Raw genomic sequence first — 21,756 nt, 5'->3', positions numbered from 1 at the left:
GGGAGTCTTGTTTTGAACTATTCACTCAAATGTGGTGGTGTATGAAGCAGTTCCTGTCTAGTGGCAAGACATTACCGTAATATACCATATATGTTCAAAAAGCATTTCAAGAATTGTTTTTGATAGCACAAAGGGCAGACACGAGTCTTCTTTATACAACGGCTCACCATCATGATGTCTGTCAGCCATTGGCGAAGGGCGATGGCATCGTCTATCGGCTGAACCCTATGACTGAAAAATATTCCGACAGACAAAGCTTTTAAGAAAACACATGAGTGATTCTTTTCATGCTGATGAGAGAAATTAATCAATGTTTTTATCCTTCATGGTCTTTGTGTGTATACTGTGACAGCCGGTGAGTAAAACATCATTGCGCATGTGAACATGCATCTTAGTGAAGTGCTGTTTTGTGTCTGACAGTAACTAGCGTGAGTTTTTTTATTAGGCACTTCCCGACACATCCTCCATTAACTGAATGTTCATTTACCTTCAGTGTAAATGAACAGTGTGCGTCTGATCCGCATGGATTGACATTCAGTGGTTTGCAGAAACATTTAACATGTGTATTGTAGACCATGTTGTCATGGCGACGAGTGAATGTGCTCCAGGAAGAATTTCAACCCTGTCATATAGAATACAGAGACGCATAACAGTTTGCATCTTTCCAGACTGTATACACAGATAGCATGTGTGTGTGTCATTCCCAGCATTCCTGCTCAGGCCGAGTCTTTTCTTAGCCGTCTATTCTAAAGCAATGACTGTGTGGAACAGGTGTGTGGCATTAGCGTGGAGGACACGGCGAGGTCATTGCTCAGGAATCACAGTAGATTAGTGTCTTCTGTCAGATCAGCAGCTTCTCTGTGAACGAGCATCTCAGAACATTCTCTAGATCTCCTATTCATATTTGTGTTTTTGATGGTCTTCAGAAGCTTATATGTGAAGTGCGTATGCCATCTCTGTCCACAGATCATTCAGAAACCCAGTCATGATCTCAAACAGCAGCTGTCCAACTACTCCAAGCGTGTGGCCGGCTCTGTGACGGAGCTCATACAGGCTGCTGAGGCCATGAAAGGTACACACATATATTTGATATACATTATACACACACTATACTGTGATCTCAAACCTCAGACTCTTTTAGGGCTGAGACCATTCCTCGAGTAACTCGATCATCAAGGCAATTTTTGTTTTCTCAAAGCTTTATTAATCCATTTAACTACAAAACACACGGAGCATTGCGTTTCCCCACGGACCGTTATTACTGACGCACATCCGGCTAAACTCTGGACATGTTACAGGGCTCTCAAGTCTCACATTCACCGTGAGACACACGCATTTTAGTCTGCTCATAAGTAAGTGATAGCTTATTGAAATGGTGAACTGCTGTTTTATTTCATTTTGAGAGTGAAGCATCAAGTCCATAACACTAGAGGTGGACTTTACACATGCCATCTGTCTGTTCTGCGTGTCTGAGTGAATGAACAGCACAGTTAAACATGCTACACACAGGCCGGGAAATCCCAGACATGCCCAGGACACAAACCACAAATACATTTTTATCCTATTTTTATTACATGAAGAATGCTTTTATTTATGCAAAATAAAACAGTTTGGCTTGAGAAAGTTTCAAGAAAACAAATATTAAAATGTATCATGTGGCCCAACCACAAAAGCACGTTTAAATATACTACAAGTCTATTTTAAACTGAACATTCATAAAAAAAAATCTGCACACATGCGAGCGCAAAAAAACTGGACGCGCGCCCTTAGATGCTCTACGCTCACACACGGAAGATGCTTTCCTTGCACATGGATTTCTTTTGCTCTTGCACAGAATTGGATACGTGTCATTTGATTCCCTGGGCATAAGCATCACTCGTCTAGTTTTGAGAGAGAGCAACAGAAATCCATGTACGTTTACGCTTCAATAATGAGCTCACGACATTTGTCATATTTCGACAGGCCAACAGGAATCTTCCTGGTTCTCCTGACCTGCCAAAACCTGCCAAAATAAAAGTCATATATATTCCTATTTAATAGTAAAAAAGAAACTAAAACAAATTGATATAAACTAAATGCATCATGCATAAGCTGTATTTGTTTACCTTTGAAATTATTCTTTCTATTTTTATTAATGTTTCTTATTTATATATTTGTATTATAATGGATTTTTAATTTAATATGGCAATGGAATGTACTAAATGGGTTTAGTTTTCACAGATATTAATGTTTGCAATTTTAACAATAGAAAATTATATTGTTCTAAAAAGGAAACAAATGAGTTGTTTTTAGTCATTTTAAGACACCCGTCTTATTTTCTCTTGTATAGTAACTATTGCTCTTTAATAAAGAAAAATTACTTATTATCCGAATACCAGATTAATCGATGGAAAAATCATTAGAATACTCGATTACTAAAATAATGGATAGCTGCAGCCCTAAACATTCCCGCCCAAAAGACTCGAGGCTTTGGACTGGACTCGCTCGTGTCCTCTGAGGATACTTGTATGTAGATCCAGGGCTTCTCTCATATTGCTTGACCTCTTCATCTGTCCATCGGTTCAGCTCAGGTGTCTCTGTCCGGACCGGCAGCATGAGCTCGGGATCCCAGCAGGATTTATGTGGGATAATCCGTGCCGTCCATTAGTGAAAGTGATCTGAGAGTCGAGGGTGATAATACCCAGATCCTGATTTAACACACGATGAGAGACACTTGAGGAGGATCGGACTGAGAGAGAGTCTTAATGAACTTTTATGGGTGACACATGTGCTACTGTATGTTTAGAAAATGAAAAAAACACATTTCATACAAAATATGTATTAAACACAAAAAATCTTAATAACAGCCAGGTTGAGTTCAGGAGCATGTTCTTCACTTTTGAAATCCATCAAAAACATTTCAGATGATCATTTTGTTCATCATCTCTCTGACTCTTACAGTTAAACAGCTGGAAAACAGGACGTTTTGTCAGTCATAACTCATCATTTTTGTGTCTGTGTGTAGGTACGGAGTGGGTGGACCCTGAGGACCCGACTGTCATCGCTGAGAATGAGCTGCTGGGAGCCGCAGCCGCCATTGAAGCTGCCGCCAAGAAACTAGAGCAGCTCAAACCCAGAGCCAAACCCAAGGTGAGGAGATGTTTGCCCCCCTCGCCCCGCCCGTCTCTCTGGAGGAACACTCGGTCCTTGAGACCCCAGCTGGGGCTCTACTGTTTCACTTTTACATTAATACTGGAGCTGCTGTTAGACACATAAACCTCATGCCACCCATTCAAATGAACCCAACACGAGAGAAAGCCCTAAAAATAAATTCACTCATTTTTCCTTTTGGATGTAATTCAGTTGTCACGTGATTGTTAAAGTCCACATGAACCAGAGGTTGCAATCGCTTTTACTTCCGTAATTTGATGCATTTCTGAGTGAAATGGAATTTCAAATGAAAAAAACAGTGGGCGTGGCTTTCATCTTTCTCTGCGATTTGAATGGGTGTATAACTGACAGTTGAAGGGGAGGGGTTAACTGATGCTCCGCCCAAGCTACATTTAAAGGGCTAGTTCACGCAAAAATGATTCTGCCGTCATTTACTCGCACTCCGATTGTTCCAAATCTGTACACATTTCTTTCTGTACACAAGATACTGGAAGAATTTCAGTAACCAAACAGATCTCACCCCACATTGACTAGTATTTATTTTCCCTACTATGGCGCTCAATGGGGAATGATATCTGTTTGGCTACTGACATTCTTACAAATATCTTCTTTTTTATGTTTAGCAGAAAAATAATTTAATTAAGGTTTGGACCAACATTAGGGTGAGTAAATGATGACAGAGATATCATCCCATGAAGGTGCATTGTTATTTTTCATTTCACTGGGACTTTAATGGATCACGATGGACTGTTACTGAGTACCATTAGACATCAAGTAGAGTATATTCTTAAAATAATATTAGAATGAATCATTATCATTGTTAAATGACATTTTTCTGAATTTTTTGCATTGCTCAGATTGGATTTGCATTGAAGGTAACGGGTTATAATTGTTGATCCGACCATCATCATCATCATCTGCACTAATATCGCAAACCATAGTCATGTGCTCATCCGCATGCAGAAGATGAACCTTTACACACACAGTTCTGTTCAATCACACATGACGATGAGTGTGTTGTGTGTGTTTCACAGGAAGCTGATGAGAGTCTCAACTTTGAGGAACAGATTCTGGAAGCGGCCAAATCAATCGCTGCCGCCACCAGCGCTCTGGTGAAAGCAGCATCTGCTGCTCAGAGAGAACTCGTGGCTCAGGGCAAGGTACCCAAACACCAGAACTCACACTGCTGGTTTTGTTTTGTTCAACTGAAGGAATACTGCCAAAACCAGTTTCTTTAAAAAAGCATCTGGTTTTGCTCTGTGTCAGGTGGGTGCGATTCCAGCCAATGCGGTGGATGACGGACAGTGGTCTCAGGGTCTCATTTCAGCCGTGAGTCTCTTTTACGTCGGTTTGGGACGATTTGAGCCCAGTCGGACTGATTTCTGTTGTGGTGAATGTGATTGTACTGTAGTAGTTTACTGTATGTCTGCTGTGCTCCAGGCTCGTATGGTGGCTGCAGCGACGAGTAACCTGTGTGAGGCCGCTAACTCTGCGGTTCAGGGTCACGCCAGCGAGGAGAAGCTCATTTCCTCCGCCAAACAGGTGGCGGCATCCACTGCGCAGCTGCTGGTGGCCTGTAAGGTCAAGGCTGACCAGGACTCGCATACCATGAAGAGACTTCAGGTTTGTATAAACAAACGGCAGCGAAAAATGAAAAAAAATGACGAAAACGAAAATGACTAGATCCGACTGTCTACACGTATTTAAAAAACGAATCGTGATCACAATATACGGACTATATAGGCCCAGGTAATATTTAGCTCTGTTATTGGGTTAAATGATATCTTTATGATAAATATCATCTTGCACACAAAGAAAGACATTTTTGGAATTTCAAAAAATTTGAAAATAATGTCATTCAGAGGCTCTGCCAGAAAGACAAAATGAGCTTTTTATAGCACCACCTTATGGACGAATCTTGCACAATTTGGTTACAAATTTCTTATTCACCTCTGTGAACTTTTCCAACGTGTAATAGTCAGCCATTCAGGACTTTTATCTGTAAGATCAAAATCATTTTTCAATCGAATTGTTTTCAGACGTTCTTGTTCATAACGTACATCGATCATACGGCAGGTGTCACGTTTCTTCTTCAGTAACAGTGCAGAAGCCCTTTCGTAATGTGTGGGCTGTAGATGAAGTCACACACTCGACTCTAAATCACACCTTCAGCCAGGCACAATGCCTCAAAAGGCATAAAAAAAGAGCAAATATTCCTGGAACGTCTGCCAGAGGAGCTCCGGGGATGTGTTTGTCTTCCACAGATACATTTCCTTTTAAAGACATCCATAGAGTCCAGACACAAGTGCTGTTTTTTTCTCCAGCCAATGACGGTCAAACGCTTGCCTGGAGATTTCAGTGATTACACACTGTGGCCACGATCCATCTCTCGCTGAGATGAGGCGTTTAGGAGCATTCAGCCGATTTCAGTTATATTGAGGATGTTGTTTTCCATAACTGTGCAATATATTAACATTGATTAGTGACATTGCGGCTGAGATTTGCGGTGTCTTTACAGGTGAAACCACAGATAAAACACCTTTAAAGGGGCAGTTCACCCAAAAATCACCCTTGTGTAATTCCAAGCTGCAAAACTTCCTATCTTTGTCACTTCCTCTAAATGTACCGTCGGTGATTTCTCATTGGTTTGTTTGTACCGCAGGCCGCTGGTAATGCCGTGAAGAGGGCATCCGATAACCTGGTGAAGGCGGCACAGAAGGCTGCGTTTGAGGCTCAGGACGATCAGGCCGTGATTGTGAAGAGCAAGATGGTGGGCGGCATCGCTCAGGTAAACATCCGTCATTCCACATTTACGCACGTGTCTGTGAAGACTTTTTTCTGATCGTTTTCCACATAAAATGACATCCGTGTGCACTTTCAGATCATTGCGGCTCAGGAGGAGATGCTCAGGAAGGAGAAGGAGCTGGAGGAAGCCAGGAAGAGGCTGGCCATGATCCGACAGCAGCAGTACAAATTCATGCCGTCAGAGCTGCGAGAGGACGGACAGGAGCAGTGACGCGCGACACAGACTGATCCATCAAATCTGCTCGATGGAGAACACGATGAGCTCGAGCGAAGTAATCAAAGATATGCAATGAGTAAAAAGTTCTATCAGGATGTCTATTTTAAACATGTTTTGTTGATTTCTGTCACTTTTAGGAGCATTGCCACCTTTTAACTGAGCTTTATGGTTTACGTTTTGTTATATTCAGATCATGTGCCGCACACGCCTGTCGCTTCTGATAGATGTGTAGTATTTTCTGTACTAGATTAGATAAGCCGTTTGTATTTTGAAAGCTCACGGCCGGGGCCAAACAGTGTTTGTGATGAATGATACGCTTTCCAAAGCATCATGAGTTTTTTATGGTTGTGAGGATGTATAGGCCATCGATCTGCTCTTCTGACAGACATTCACTTTCTGGACCAGCGATGCAATGATTCACTTTGGCGTTGAAGCAATTCATTGAGAGAAAACATATCATTTTTAAAGAAAGGAATATTAAAGCTATGAATTGTTACAAATGGTATTTCATGTGAAATGTGTTATTACAGTGTTTGGGTCTACTGGCATTTCTGTCAAAGTTTTATCTTTTGTAAAGCATATAAAGCCATATTTCAATATATTGTTTTTCTTTTCTTTTGATATTGTTAACAAAATTCCCTTTTAAAAAGTAGATAATATTAGATCTCGCCAAAGATATTTGTACCAGAAGAATAAGATAAAAACAGTCCAAGAGAATATAATTGACAGCGAGTCAAGCGCAGGAACAGTTTGCGGTTTTATTATATCTTTGTGAAAATGTCCCTTTATATTTTATGGTTGTGTATTTAACATTTTCACCTTAAATATGCAAGCACACTTTGTTGTATGTTTATAAAATCTCATAAATTCACAGTTTTCCAAAGATTTTGTGTGCGTGTTATTTTATGATGACATTTCAAACAATAGTGCTCATCATGCTGATGTGTTTATGAACTCATTTCAGTAATCTATCTGTGACCATCCAAAAGAATACAGGTCATAAACACACATAAAAATGCCATCTAGCTTTACAGAAAAACTGTCAGCATGATGTTATATTTTCTACCATACCGGTGTGACATAATGACTCCAATGAAAGCATTCTGGTCAACATTCATGCAAGGTTTGTTTCATGAGTAAATGCATAGTTTAGGGAAATAAAACATTGTTTGTACGGTAAAAAAGATGACAGCGTCTAATGGAAAGTCCCCTAAAAGTGTGTGTGTTTTTTAAATGATATTTACATTTGAGTATTTACACAATATTGTGAAGTGAATCCATTATCAGATTTCTCATCTTCCCTGTAAACTCTCTGTCATGTGTGAATCACAACGTTTGTGATTCTGTGTTCTGTATTTCCCTGTTTGTCTGTACTGCTTGTTGCTTTGCTCGGCTGTTGTAGATTTGTGAAAGATTCTCTTTCCTGAAGCTCAATTTAGCCCTTCTTAAGACCTTGTGTCATGCTTTGTCTGAGTTGTTGGACCCGTGGTGGGTAAAAGCTTTTCCTGATGCCTGTGGCTGTTCAATTGTCTGCATTCAAAACAAAATGGTTTGAATTTGACTAAGTAAAAGATATTGAGATTTAAAACTTTTTCGGTTTTGTGGGAATAATATTTGTGCATTGTTATAAATATACATTTTGGGCCTAAATTACACACATTAAATCTGTTAAAATGAATTAAAAAGACATGAGTTCCAGTCCTTAATTCTGATTGGTCAATACCTGTGATTTATTCACAATAAGGCACAGCAATGACCGCTTCACCTGACCCTTATGTGTAGTGCTGCTCGGCACCCTGACATAGTTATTCTAGTTTTGATCGGAGTTTTATTTATGTGTATTAATATTTAACATTTTTAGATTCATGGTTTTTATGTTAATTTTGGTTTTGTCATTTTATAAATGATTTGTTTATTTTTAGGTCCACATTTAATTCCAATGAACAGAAAAGTTTAAAAAATATATATTTTTATAAACTAGCTTTAGTTTACTAAAGGCTTTAAGTGATAGTGCCATGGATACATCATTTTCAGCTTTTGTATTGTGTGTAGTTGTTTTTAGCTGTGACTTATTCATGATAAAGCACATCCTCTCGTACCTTATTGCATATGTAATATGATTATAACTGCTCAAGACACAAGCTTGTTTAGGTGGACGTCACGAAGCTCTAATGCACTGCTCCTTAAAGAGACAGTTCACCTAAAAATGAACATTTCCTGTATGATTTCCTTCCCTCTCCAGAACACAAAAGAAGATATTTTGAGAAATGTTGATAACCAAACAACACTGACCTCCAGTGACTTTCATTGTACGAACACAAAACCACTGAGACATTTCTCAAAATATCTTCTTTCGCGCTCTATTGAGTAAAGTGCTGTCAACCGCATGAGGGTGAATCAACAATGACAGATTTGATATTTTTAGATGAACTGTGTTACACACACGAATTCATTTGTGTTAAAAGAAACCTACGGTATAGAAGGTGTGCTGAGGATCAACACGAGAGAGGGTTGAGAAGCAATGCCGTGATGTCTGACAGGAGAACGAGGAGGAATCACAGCCTCCCAAACATGGACATGAGCTCAGAGTCGACCCCAGAGCCAATTCAGCCGGACGAATCGCAGCAAGGGGACGTCACTATCCCACAGACTTTAGAGAGGTTTCCAAAAAAGACAAGAGTTCTTCTAGAGAGGATTCCAACTGTCTCTGTGTCCTTCAGCCTCGCCGTCTGCGCCTCTTTCTGCTCGACTGTCTTCGCAAACCAAAGAAATCAACCATGGAGGCCATCAAGAAGAAAATGCAGATGCTGAAACTGGACAAGGAGAACGCCATCGATCGCGCAGAACAGTCCGAGATCGACAAGAAAGGGGCAGAGGACAAATGCAAACTGGTACGGTTGTGCATTGTGATAAAATGTTGATTCATTGTTTTAAAACTCTGTGTTTCTAATGTGTTAAACTGTGTGATGCAAATAGGAAAAGTAAGGTAGGATGAGAGTTTGAATAGCATGTAAAATGGCTTTTTAACGTTTTCCAAAGAGTTTCTTAAATATCAGGTTGGTGAACTTGACTTCCATCATCTCTCATGTGTCTTGAGCAGCGTCTCTATTATTAGATCTATTTAGACTTATTCCCAAAGGCCTGCCAATGCCGCGTAACTCAACTGACACCGGCCAAATATAGAGGTGGTAAATGTTCGTATATTCAAGAAAGTATACTCATTACAGCTACAGGCTCCACATTTTCTCTCCTTCCGTTCAATGGGATGTAGAACAGAGGCCGATACTTGAAAATGTAGACTCAAATGTATAGGCATCCTGACTGTAATGGTTTTCAAAGGGTCCTTCATTCCTGTGGAGGTTCTTCGTGGAACCATGCACCCCAGGAACACTGTTTCATGAGCGCTTGTGTTCTCCATTACAGTCCCTTGCTTGATACGATTGTGAAGGCCCCTGTAATATGATATATGATCATATGTTTCCTCGCATCATCTTTATTTCATTGATCTACTTCAACGTCATCTAAAAGATCACTGAGATATGAATGAAAACCCTCGCTTTGCTTGTGCGTTTTTTCCAAACGAAAACCGTGAAACGTGATCTATTTCCGTTCCAAGGTCTTTGTTTTAACAGGCATGTTGTCGGGCACAAATGGTGCCTGGGATCTTTTTTTGTCCGCTCCACCTTCGTGGAATTGTTCCGCATAATGGGGTCAAGGCTTTGTACCATTTGGAAGCAGTAAAAGGTCCAGGCCGCAATGCCACCCATAACTGAAGCCTGTCCCGCCCGCTCCGTCAGCCGGAATAAAAGACAGGCATCCAGCAGGAGCGCATTGCTTCCAGGCTGCTCATTTGTTCTGTCGAGTCTCTTTATACGAAGCCTTCTGATAGGCCACAGCAGTCTATTTTCACTAACGCTATGATGCCGCGCGCTTCCATATACAGAAGCCGCCTGTCTCCGGGGCACAAAGAACGCAATAAATAGAGACACAGAGTTATGTGCGCTGTTATGGGATTTATTTGATGCCTGTTAAAGGAGGAGAGTGACTCCCGGCAGCTGAAGCCCCTGCAGATCCATCGCCTTTTATAATAGTGTCATCATGACCTCAACATATCCCTGATGCACACACATTCATCTGAGCGGATTAACATGTCATCAGATGACAGACGAGTACAAGCACAGCACATCATTTCAACAGTAATCCATCTTTCAAAAAGTGAGAAGTCGACAAAATCGAATTGATCTGTTCTAGCCATGAATACAATAAGATTGAAGAAAGTCATAAACCGGCCATCCTTCATTAGATTAATAAGAGAACAGATGCATTCATGTAAAAGAAATGCAGATAAAACAAGTCTCCACCTACTCTCATTTTAGTTCTTCACAATTGTTCATTTATATTCTCAGTTAACTTTAAGTATATTTTAAATTCATTTAAAAAAATTGTAATGTGCTTTTGTCATTTTATGATTCCAAGTTTTAAGTGTATGTGTACATTTTTAATTGTAAGTTTATTTTTATAACTCATTAAAGCTTAAGTTTAGTTTTAACTGCCTCAGACTGAAACATCATTGTTGTTTATTTTTCCATAACCTATATTTGATTTGATTTGAAATCTCCATATGGTGTGTAGCTGGAAGAGGAGCTCCTGGGCCTGCAGAAGAAACTGAAGGGTGTTGAGGACGAGTTGGATAAATACTCTGAGTCGCTGAAGGATGCTCAGGAGAAACTGGAGCAGGCTGAGAAGAAGGCCACAGATGTGAGTGCACAACATCTCTCACATGAACACTCAATGCACACGCTTTTATTCATGACACTAACAATAGGCTACTGAACACTGGAACGGGCCATGCAAAACATCCTCATGGTCAAAAATAAACTTTCTTTACGCTTTTCATTTTGGACGTTTTCTATCTTTAAAAGCTTTTCGAGCGTTTTCTGGTTAGAGCTGTAGGTGGGAAAGGTGCGACCTCGTGTGGCTGAAGTCGGTACGGCATCTGAAGCGTGCGTGCGTGCGTGCGTGCGTGCGTCAGCTGTAACTGTGAGCCTGATGGATGTCCGCAGACAACTGTGACCCCTCCACCTCTCATATCACATTCTGTAAACACTTCATAAATACTGTCAACACCTCCTAGTGCGCATTTCGTCCGTGTGTGTGTGTGTGTCTTTTTACACATGATAGAAACTCATAATAGTAAATAAAATCTTTTGGATGATAAAGTGACATTGAGACGAGATGACCTGCAGTAACAAGCTTGTAAACACTTTATTATTTACACATATCACACAATATCAGATACACAAAACACAAACATTTTTAACATTTAGAAATATGAATCTACTTACATTTTGAGTTATTTTACAGCCTGTAAAACTGTTATCATAGAGCATAAGACCAGAGAGTCACTAAAGTGAAGATTTGTTAAGAAGATAAAACACATTGAAGTGATATTACACGAGAGAAGTGTGATTCCTTCGTGTCTCTGAAACTGTGTATAATTGACACAAGACCAAAGAAGGGAAGACAGCAGAAGAATGCAGTGAAGCGCGGTCATGTTATTACCTCCCAGAAAACATTGTCTCAGTATAGACACGATCATGCGTTTTATTCAGGATTGATGTGATAGTGCTGCATTTATCCCTCTGAGTTTGTGAACAGGGTTATGGGGGCTGCCTGTGGTTCAGTGGGTTGGGAGGGGTCTTTATTTGTCAAAGATCAGAGTTTATTAATGAAAGGTTTCGAATTTAAAGCAGGTTGTTGGGACTGAACCTGTAGGTCGAGTTCAAGTAAAGGTTAAACATCATAAAGATATATAAACAATGGTGAGGTTCAAAAACACATGTAGGACTTTGACTCCTTGATGCTATTGGTCCATGTGGTCTCGTGAGCAGTTTAACTCGTGGCGTCATCACAGGGGGCGGGGCCACAGAAACCATAGTTACCCTGAACTTTCTGAAGAAACGAGGAATTCCTCGAGGCCGCTGGAATCCGGACGGGATGTTGTGAGGAGACGTGCTGGACTCGAGCATTACACGCGTTTACATCCGCTGTTATTCACCGTTCTGTCGTCGCGTGTCGTTAGATTACGTGGGAATGTCGGGAATGACGTCCATAGACGCGGTGAAGAGGAAGATCCAGAACCTCCAGCAGCAGGCGGATGATGCCGAAGATCGAGCGGAAGTCCTGCAGAGAGAGCTCGACTGCGAGAGACAGGCCAGAGAGAGCGTGAGTGGGGGTCGTGTTGTTCATCTGTTCGCTATGAAGGTCTTTAAAGAAGTTCAATCAAATGCGGCGCTGCGCAAACCGACCGGCTTTTGACATCGAAGTATCGCGAGAGCACGGATTTCGCATCGCTCTCGCGATACTCGCGTGTCAGACGGGGAGTGATCTGCGCAGCGTCTCGTGAGGCGTTGTTGTTTCTGCGTTATTCCAGACAAACCAGTCATCCTTTTGTTCGTGAATAAAAGAAAGAAAAATGTGTCTCGTGTAACTAGTCCTCTTTTGTAGTGTCACCCTACTTTCAGGTTCACTTCAGAGAGACAAACGCGAAGAACATAAATATGGTTTAGTAGCTGCAGTTGTCATGACCGTCAGGTGAAGTCTGGTTTAGTCTGGATGAAGGTGGACTTTGAGTCGGTCTGGCTCTGAGCCCAGAACAGGTCAATCATTCGCTGTCTGATCTGTCTACTGTCAGTCAAACGCCGCATGCATTTAAAGTTGAATGTTCAGACTTATGTTTGTGGTTTGATCAATTTGATTCTGTAATATTCCCTCAGATCTTGACTCTGGTGTGGATGTAGTTCTGATGGTAATAATATATATTTGTTCAGCGGCCAAAGGTCAATGAATCATAAATAACACTGAAACATTAATGGATTCATGTTTGAGTTTTGTGAATGGTTTGAATTCCACAGCTGCTGGAATCTTATTTTGGCCGATATGGAGATCCAGATTAATTAACACGATCAGTCATTAACCTTTAAAGCAACATGGAAAATAACAAAACTTGAACTGAAAAAGAAATGGTGCTGAAGCGCTGTTAAGGAAAGGTGTGCGCTGTGGATTTATAGTACAAATGCAATGCGGCACATTAATGGTTTACCTCCATTATTTAGTTTTTGTTACAGATGAAGGACAACACTGACGATTAAGATTCATTTTCCATTAATTGCACATCCTTAACTACCTCCATTCTGAAGAGAATGCAAGGATTTATCTGCTTGTGGATCAGAAGTCATTTGTTTTTCCAGGACTGCGTTTTACACTTAACAGCATAGTATATATATATATAGTATATACTCGTAAGTGTAAAGTCAAAAACAAACACATTTATCTGAGTCCTATTCAGCACATTTGACATTCCACAACTCAGACAAACAACTGGGTTTCTGTGAGCTTTGTTCCAGACAGCACTGATAAACTTACACTGTGACATGTAATAAACACTTTATAAGTCTATTGAAAGAGACTTTTTGTATTTTCTAATCTACGTCTGGCATACTAAAGACCCCCTGTGATGAAAATCAACTTTTCAATGTCGCTTATTTGTTTATGTGGTGTTTTTTATCTGCTTTAACTAAAACAAACCATTTGCAAATGTATCATTTAAAACCATTGCTGAGTATTTTCTTCATAAAACTGCAGTTTACCAAAGACAGTTTAAAATCTGCCTCGGTTAATGACATCATAAATCTTTAACCAATCACATCAACTCATTTGACCCATGTGGATCTGCAGTTTGAGGCATAAATATGCAAAGATGATGCGTAGATTCAGGCTAAATGTTCACTGCACTGCTGTTTAAGTTCTCAGGTTCACTTTCACGTTTTAGCAGGGATTGAGTGGAGGCGGGGCTTATTTGCAAATGCATGTATCTGCACACATAATGAAGCTGAGATGTAGGGTTACAATCAAGCTATTTTAACGCAGGTAACCTAACTTTCACAGGAAATAACGTTTAAATATGTAAGTTTGATGGCCAAAGATATATTAAAAAGAATCAAATTATCAACCACAGGGGGACTTTAATATAATGTCTCAGAAACCTCTGAAGGTCACCAGAGCAAACCGCTTATGTGATATATTATAGAGAGTCTATATACAAAATAGATCTTAAAGTGGTCAGAAACCAGACAGGGATATTCCATTTTTTCTTTATTTGAAATATTAGAGGTCATTGTTTTAAAGAAGCCTTGAGACATGAAGATATCAGCTCTCTTAAACCGACTGTTAGAAGAATCCCAGCTTGTAGGAAACGTGAGCTATTTCTAGAGAAAGCCATTGGACGTAAAAGAAAACTGAAGAGACATACACATTCACATACATAGAATTGTTTGTAGAAATCACTCATACGGACAATTCTCTAGAATCTGGTTGTTGGCGGTGTTTTTAAGTGTGTGTGCTGTTTGTTTTGTGTGATTGTAGGCCGAGGCTGAGGTGGCGTCTCTAAACAGACGTATTCAGCTGGTTGAGGAGGAGTTGGATCGTGCGCAGGAGAGACTCGCCACTGCTCTACAGAAACTAGAGGAGGCGGAGAAAGCTGCAGATGAGAGCGAGAGGTCAGCGGTCACTTTCATCATCTCTGCACTTCTACTCATACCCTCTACACTTCTACAAATCAACAGGATTTTGACCGGACGGCCCCCAGCCAATGTTATTTTGGACCAAACCATTACATTATATTAAAGTATCACACAGGACGTATGTTTAGTGTCTCTCAGATGAAGTGTTCCTGGCATCAGTGTGATAACGTGTTTGCTTGTTCAGAGGAATGAAGGTGATTGAGAACAGAGCCAGCAAAGATGAAGAGAAGATGGAGATCCAGGAGATGCAGCTGAAGGAGGCTAAGCACATCGCTGAAGAGGCTGACCGCAAATATGAGGAGGTGTGCATCTCAATTCTCTCACAATGAAATGATTGCAACTCTTCTTTAAGGATGGATCTGTTCTCTCAGTAATGGCCAGCATCTTAGCTGTATTTAGATTACGATTTTAGATTTAAGATCCCCAAAAGGAAATTACATTTCTAGTAGGTTCTTTTAATCCTTTTGCATATTTCATTATTTTACAATGTTTCAGGTCATGGTCACACATCTTTACATACAAACAGTTTGAAGTGTTGAGTTAACATTAAACTGTCGAATGCAGGTGGCGCGTAAGCTGGTGATTCTTGAGGGCGAACTGGAGCGCTCTGAGGAGCGAGCTGAGGTGGCTGAGGCGTAAGTATGACAGATCTGCTGCGTAACCTTGAGTGTACTTTATTCATCTTGCAATCATCTAATGTTAATGTCTTGACGACATTTTAAGAGTAAAGAAGTAGATGTTTTGGTATGAATTAAATGGTATGATGCATGTCTATGGTATCCGAAACACTTAACGTACTTGTATTGTTGCACAGATTCAACTTTGTGCAGATACCTGAAGGTGTTGATGTTGTAGCTGCTGTAAATGCTCTATAATTAATCAAGAGAGGAGCTCTTAGGTTGCCCTCTCTGTCCCCGTTTTCCAATGTACTTACCCTGGAATATGTCATTCTTATGATATCCCCCCATTAACCCCTTGAACTGTTTTGGACTAACCCAGTCGAGTCAGACAGCTGGAGGAGGAACTAAAACTCATGGACCAGAATTTTAAATCCATGGTGGCGGTAGAGGATGAGGTATTACCGAGTTTTGGTGCCAATGCCACTAATGGTGGCTTCGTTTCCTCTCTTGAGTTTTCTGACCTCTGCTTCTTTTCTGAGCTCTGTCTCTGTACAGCTGAAACTCATCCTGTAAAGTTAAAGGGGCCCTGGACAAGAGCCTTGAGGAACTCCCGCATTAAATTACTGCAAACTCCTTAACAAAACATTTTTTTATTTAAACTGTACAAACAGTATGCAAGATTTACACTTTACGTTATCAGCTTCTTTGATCTGAATCAAGTTTTCCTGACGATATAAAAGCTCCTTTCATTGTTCATGTTGGGGTCTCCTTAGCTATAGCTGTTTTCTTTCCTGTCTTCTTAAAGTGCCGTCTCTCTCCTTTTCTCTTTTATTTTCACCTCTCTTGCTGTGGTTCAGCAAATCTGGCGACCTTGAGGAAGAGTTGAAAAATGTTACCAACAACTTGAAGTCCTTGGAGGCACAGGCCGAGAAGGTAGGAAGAGTAGTCTTTCAGAAAATGTGTAAACCAGACTACATATGTTGTCACAGTTTATCTGTGTTTGTGGTTATTACAGACACTCTGATGGTACACCCCTGAATAGCCAAACATCAGACAGGGCTCATCAGAATAAACAGGATAAAAGTTCATAAAATGTTATAATTATTTTTTTTATATGCGCTATATTTGTAACACTGAACTACAGGAACATGCTGTTCTTTAGTCCGCACATGATATTATACAGTTATTCATCAAAAATGTACAGAATTCCTTCCTCCTGCAACAAAAAAGAGCTTTCTCACGCTTACTCTGTCTTTCTGCCAACACAGTGCAATCCTTTTCTACTCATTTCATAACCAGTAGTATATTTGCTACTCTTTTAGTAGTTTCAGAGATGCAAACTACACCTGATTTTGTTCGAAAAAGTTGGTTGAAGAGTATGTGAACTTGGAAACGTTGAGTAAAACTAAGCCTGTTTTTGACATACCCAGATACATCTGCCACGAATGAGTCTGCATCCCTGAAAGTTTTCATTTTATTGACTTTATAATCATTACATTTGCAAAAAGAACATGACAGTTCATCTTCAAACAGTATTTATTTATTAATATAATTCTTTGAATGATTTATTCACCAGTACTCCACAAAAGAAGACAAATACGAGGAGGAGATCAGAGTACTCACAGAAAAACTCAAGGAGGTGAGTGTACAACAGTGATCTTGGCCGTGTAGTATTGCTTACGTGTTTGTTTTGTCCAAGTCCATTCCCTTTCTACTGGTTGATGAGAACGTGTCTTGTGTGCAGGCTGAGACCCGTGCCGAGTTTGCCGAGAGGTCCGTGGCAAAGCTTGAGAAGACCATTGATGATTTAGAAGGTACGTGCTCAGTGTATTATTTATGATGCTGTGTGTAAATAATGCACTAATGACAGAACAACAGAGAATGTTCCAGTAACATCAAGTGCGGCAGTCTCACTCTTCGTCATGTATCATTTTATTTTCCTTTCCTTCCTGGGAAGCTAAATGAACAATAAGAAGCAGAAAACCGCTCGGCATGACTCCAGCCGGTTGTGTATAATACTAACAGATGTTTGTGCAAGTGGCGTGTTTGTGTGTTCAGCCGATGGATCGTGTGTCTTCTGGGATGTGTCGGAGTGAAACCGCATGTCATGTTTTTACTGGGGTGACACTTTAGATGTTTAGTGCTTATGTAGTGGACACGTGAGAGCATGGAGCGTGAGGTTTTAACGGATGGAGTTTCATGACAGAGGTGATCTAACCGACTGCCCGTGTGCTGATGTTTATTAAATGCCAGTAAGTAAAAAATAAGTCTTTCTAGTTGAACTTGCTTTGTAGTTTGTTTCATAGCGAGTCAAAGTCCTCCATCTAATAGTGTTCTTTTGTCTTTTTCTGCTCATTGTTTTGCTCTGTCCATCTCATGTGTTCTTCTGGGATGATGTTCAGATGAGGTGTATGCTCAGAAACTGAAGGGTAAAGCCCTCAGCGAGGAACTGGATTTGGCTCTAAACGACATGACAACCCTCTAGACGCTCCCTTGGTCTCCTCCTCTCTTCTTTCTTTTCCCTCTCCGTATTGTTTCTGGTTTGGCACACTTGGGTTTCATTACTGAATGTGTCTCTATGAGAATGAAGAAATGTTTTATGTCTTTCTCTCTTCATCCCAGAGCTGTGAATATTGTCATGTTCCTGTGAATGTTTAGAGGTTTCTGCTCAACTCAATGTTGTTTCTCTTTCTCTACAGTCTCTGTGCCGGCTTGTTCTCCCTTAGTTTCCCTTTTTATTTGCTTTAATAAATGTCAAAATGTCTCTTGCTTCAGCTTTCCTCATTTCTTTGGCATCATCACCAATCATTTTAGATCTTTTATTTAAACTTTTCGATATATGAATTACAAGAAACGTACATGTTACGTCCACATCGTAGCTAATGCTGCGTTCCGACACATCGGAAGTGGGATATTTCCCACCACAAACGTAGGAGTGAAGCGTGGATGTAGTATCATCAGAGCGTATTTATTATCTGTTAACATTGAAAGAGCGCTGTTTCATCAATTATTTCCGGGTTGAAGTGGGAACTACTGAATTTCTGAGAGCATGTGAAGGCACATGCCTTTAGTTATTTATATGACTGACATTCTCCGACTGAATTGAATCTAAAGATGTATGTGGATTTTCATTACATTTACAGAGTTTACAGTACGGAACTGACCACATAATTCTTCATAAATTGATGGATGTGACGTCACTCTCTTTTGGAGGCCTGATAATGTCTATTATATGATCATTTAATGGATTAGAAATGCAGGTATTAGTCAGAAAAGACCTGCGGCCAAAAATAATTCCAAATCTTTAATGTTTTTATATTGAAAGCCATCCTTTTTCCCAAATCTACAATAATATAATACATAATGAAAATCAAATTTTCCCAATACTCAATGAGTATTTTTCATAACAGGCAAGTAAAAGTTGCCAAATGTGTTTTCATTTTAATTAAAAAACTTGAATGTATGACCCTATAATTGACAATATGAATTGGCAAATGTTTGACTATTTTATTACTTAAAATGTGAAATTGTGAAACCCCACACACACATGGTGTGAAGACAAATGTGTGTCTGATCTTTTTCTTGGGCAGTAACAATGAAAACCAGTCAAAACTTTTTTGTTGTCAATAATATTGACTTTCTTATCAAGCCCCTGAGAAATATATTCACTGGTGTTTCCATTTAAAACGTTCAGCCGTAAACATATTTTCTATGATCAGGCAATTTCGTCATGAAGTCCTGTTAATGCTTGAACGGGTTTAACATGTCCACTCTGAAAACCCAAGTATTGCATTTTAATAATGATAGATTTCATCGTTTAACTTCTCTCTTTGATTATTTCTCTGTGTTTCTATTACCTGCTTATCTGTATTCATGCGTTCAAGGTCAAATGATTCTATCACAAAAGCAAACGCATGTTTTCTGTAAAGCACCAGTCGTCCTGCTTACATCCCATCAACAGCAGTTTGACATGATTTAATGTTCAATTCATCCGTGTCGCGATTCAAAAGTCTTTATTAAGATGTTATTCGTTTTTTAGCTAAAACATTCTAGGAATGGTTGTATTAAATGATTTATTTTATGTATAGTCGAGCAGTCTTTCAAAGAAAGAATACATTGAGCAATAATCTCTTTAATGAAAAGTACTGCACTGAAGTGTTAAAATGGCCATGTGACGTGAATCATTCGACATATTCAGTGTTTTTTCAAGAAACTGAGAGAGAACTTGACGGAAAGTTTCAAGCATCTTCACACAATTCGTCTGTGAATTCAGACTGTTCCTTGTAATATCATCATAGTTTTATAACTCCTTGTAGTTCCTCACGAGTTAAAATTCTTGAATTGACATTGCCTATTGATACAGTGCTGCAGATTAAGTGTAATCTAATTTTATTAAGTGTAATCTACATCAGACATGTTTAAAGGTTCAGTAACGGAAGCAGTTTCTGCCAATTTAATGTTAATCTTGAGTACTTGTAGAGTAGTACTGCGTTCTTCATATCTCCAAAAGTCTTTAGTTTTCTCACATTTAAAGAAGACCGATACAGCTGTACGCTTGTTTCCGAAAAAAGCCGAGCTCCTGTGGGCGGAGCTAAAGACGAGTACGTACAGCCTCTGCCAGCCGTCCCAAAGAGACTTTACATTCGCAATATGTATTATTTATACCTAACGTTGACATTGTATCGCTTGTGAAAACTCGCGTAAAAGATTACAACACTATGAAATCCTGTGTCGTACCAGTATACATTTCTAACATTTAAAAAAGCCATCATATCAAATAAATTAAAATATCATAGAAAGAAACGCTTTTAAATACTGAAATGGCAAACTGGGGTTAACCCAAATGTTTGTGCTGTTTACATTAAATGCATTTACGCACCGCTTGCAAACAAAGCTTAGATATTTGACAAAGTTTTACTTACCGGCTGTGTTTCAGACTCAAGAACGGGAACTTTTTCCGTTGGCACCGCTCCAACATTCAGTTGCAATAAAAGGGAGGATGGCCAATAAAAGGAGTAGGACCTCAGTTACGAAACAGGGATCCAGACTTATAAAAAACGTGCCGAAGGAAGTTGTAGTGCTGGGGGAGTATCGAGCACATAAATACTACGCAATACGTCCAGTGCGTTTCACAGTTACAGGGAATCAGAGTGCACCACACCTTTAACTGTTCTGCCCTGAATAATACTGTTTAAATTATGTTTTTGGAATCTGAATTATATACACATTTTGCCATTCTTCTCAATTCTGTAGTTTGTATGTTGTAATGGTCAAGATTTGATGATTTATTTTTATTTGTATGTGCAGCTTCATTCTGAGTCTCACATGGTTTCTTTTTGTTCTCACACCACCAGAGAAACTATCTCAGGCCAAAGAGGAGAATCTAAACATGAACCAGGTGCTCGACCAAACTCTCCTGGAGCTCAACAATTTATAAAGATGGATCTGTGCCGCACAGACTAGAGTCTTACACAACGCCCAGCTTTCCAGCGGAGCCGAATGCACCTGCTCTCCAGCTCTTAATACACTTTAACAGATGAATGTCACACACGCGCCATTTCATGTCCAGGCTTAATGCAAATGGCGGCTTGATTAGTAACAATGTAAGAAACCAAGATATTTGGATTTTTAATATTAATATGAAATGTGTTTGTGACAGTGAGAGTGTGAACTTTCCTTAACATTTATTTCAAAAGTTTTCCAAAAGTGAGCAGAATGCTGTAAGGCACTGTGTACCACATTTACTTTTTATCATACCTAGTGTTTGTCCCACTCGACTGTTCTTTTTTTAATGCACAGGTTTGGGATTGTAACCGCAAGTTTAAAAATTAAATTAGTTTAACTCCCTCGAACGCATATCACTATTGAATTATTTGGTAGATAAAGGGATGTAAAAACAGCAGATTCTATTCTGGCATTCTGATTCTTGGCTTTTTTAACGCGTCACCCAATCATGTATCCTATGCAATTTTGTAAGTTCGATGTTTTGTTTTAAACTATTAAAACTGTCAACATTGCCTGTTGATGATGTGTTAGACAGATATCTATTTTTTTATTATTCTCATGATAATCTTTTTTTCAGCTGAGGGTCAGTGGGTCGAACAGGCCCTGACAACACAAACATCATGAGAATATGTTTACATGATCGACATGTGTACGTTCAATGAGTCACTTTGGGTGAAAGCGTCTGCCCTTAAACTCTTTCAGTTTCCGTGCTCTCACTATAGATCGGTTATTCAGGTGTTATGGGATGAGGAGAATCTCGCGAAAGACGTGATTGCCGTCCAATGTTGCTCCCCGAACTCTTTGTAAGTCGCTTTGGATAAAAGCGTCTGCTAAATGCAATGTCATGCAAGGAAACATTGATGACTTGTGTGAGGAG

General features: G+C 39.7%; 2 protein-coding genes across 13 annotated transcripts in view; both read left to right on the top strand.

Annotated features, from left to right (window-relative positions):
• The window catches only part of tln1 (talin 1), a 51,589-nt gene extending 43,737 nt beyond the window's left edge, over positions 1–7,852 (top strand). For both annotated transcript variants that reach the window (XM_079448491.1, XM_079448490.1), the window contains 7 exons: positions 967–1,072; positions 3,005–3,129; positions 4,185–4,310; positions 4,417–4,479; positions 4,591–4,773; positions 5,813–5,938; positions 6,032–7,852. In XM_079448491.1, the coding sequence (XP_079304617.1) occupies positions 967–1,072; positions 3,005–3,129; positions 4,185–4,310; positions 4,417–4,479; positions 4,591–4,773; positions 5,813–5,938; positions 6,032–6,166 (864 nt within the window). In that variant the 3' untranslated portion in view covers positions 6,167–7,852. The remainder of the gene's footprint in view (positions 1–966; positions 1,073–3,004; positions 3,130–4,184; positions 4,311–4,416; positions 4,480–4,590; positions 4,774–5,812; positions 5,939–6,031) is intronic.
• Positions 7,853–8,659: 807 nt separating this feature from the next.
• tpm2 (tropomyosin 2 (beta)) lies at positions 8,660–21,415 on the top strand. Of its 11 annotated transcripts, none has more exons than XM_079449088.1 (9): positions 8,660–9,063; positions 10,805–10,930; positions 14,597–14,730; positions 14,939–15,056; positions 15,319–15,389; positions 15,754–15,829; positions 16,951–17,013; positions 17,119–17,188; positions 20,729–21,415. In XM_079449088.1, the coding sequence occupies exons 1-9, from the start codon at positions 8,950–8,952 to the stop codon at positions 20,809–20,811; spliced, it is 855 nt and encodes a 284-aa protein (XP_079305214.1). In that variant the 5' UTR covers positions 8,660–8,949; the 3' UTR covers positions 20,812–21,415. The 11 variants fall into 11 exon arrangements, 8 of the variants coding, with proteins under 8 accessions (XP_079305214.1, XP_079305217.1, XP_079305216.1 ...); XM_079449091.1 differs by lacking the exons at positions 15,754–15,829; positions 20,729–21,415 and adding exons at positions 16,232–16,307; positions 17,777–19,194 and having other exon boundaries at positions 8,764–9,063; XR_013786227.1 differs by having other exon boundaries at positions 8,833–9,063; positions 17,119–17,626; positions 17,777–21,415.
• Positions 21,416–21,756: the final 341 nt, after the last annotated feature.

The sequence above is a fragment of the Barbatula barbatula genome (assembly GCF_947034865.1).
Source record: "Barbatula barbatula genome assembly, chromosome: 24".
Classification (NCBI taxonomy): domain Eukaryota; kingdom Metazoa; phylum Chordata; class Actinopteri; order Cypriniformes; family Nemacheilidae; genus Barbatula; species Barbatula barbatula.
Note: the sequence above shows the minus strand (reverse complement) of the source record. Positions and strands in the feature narration are given on the sequence as shown.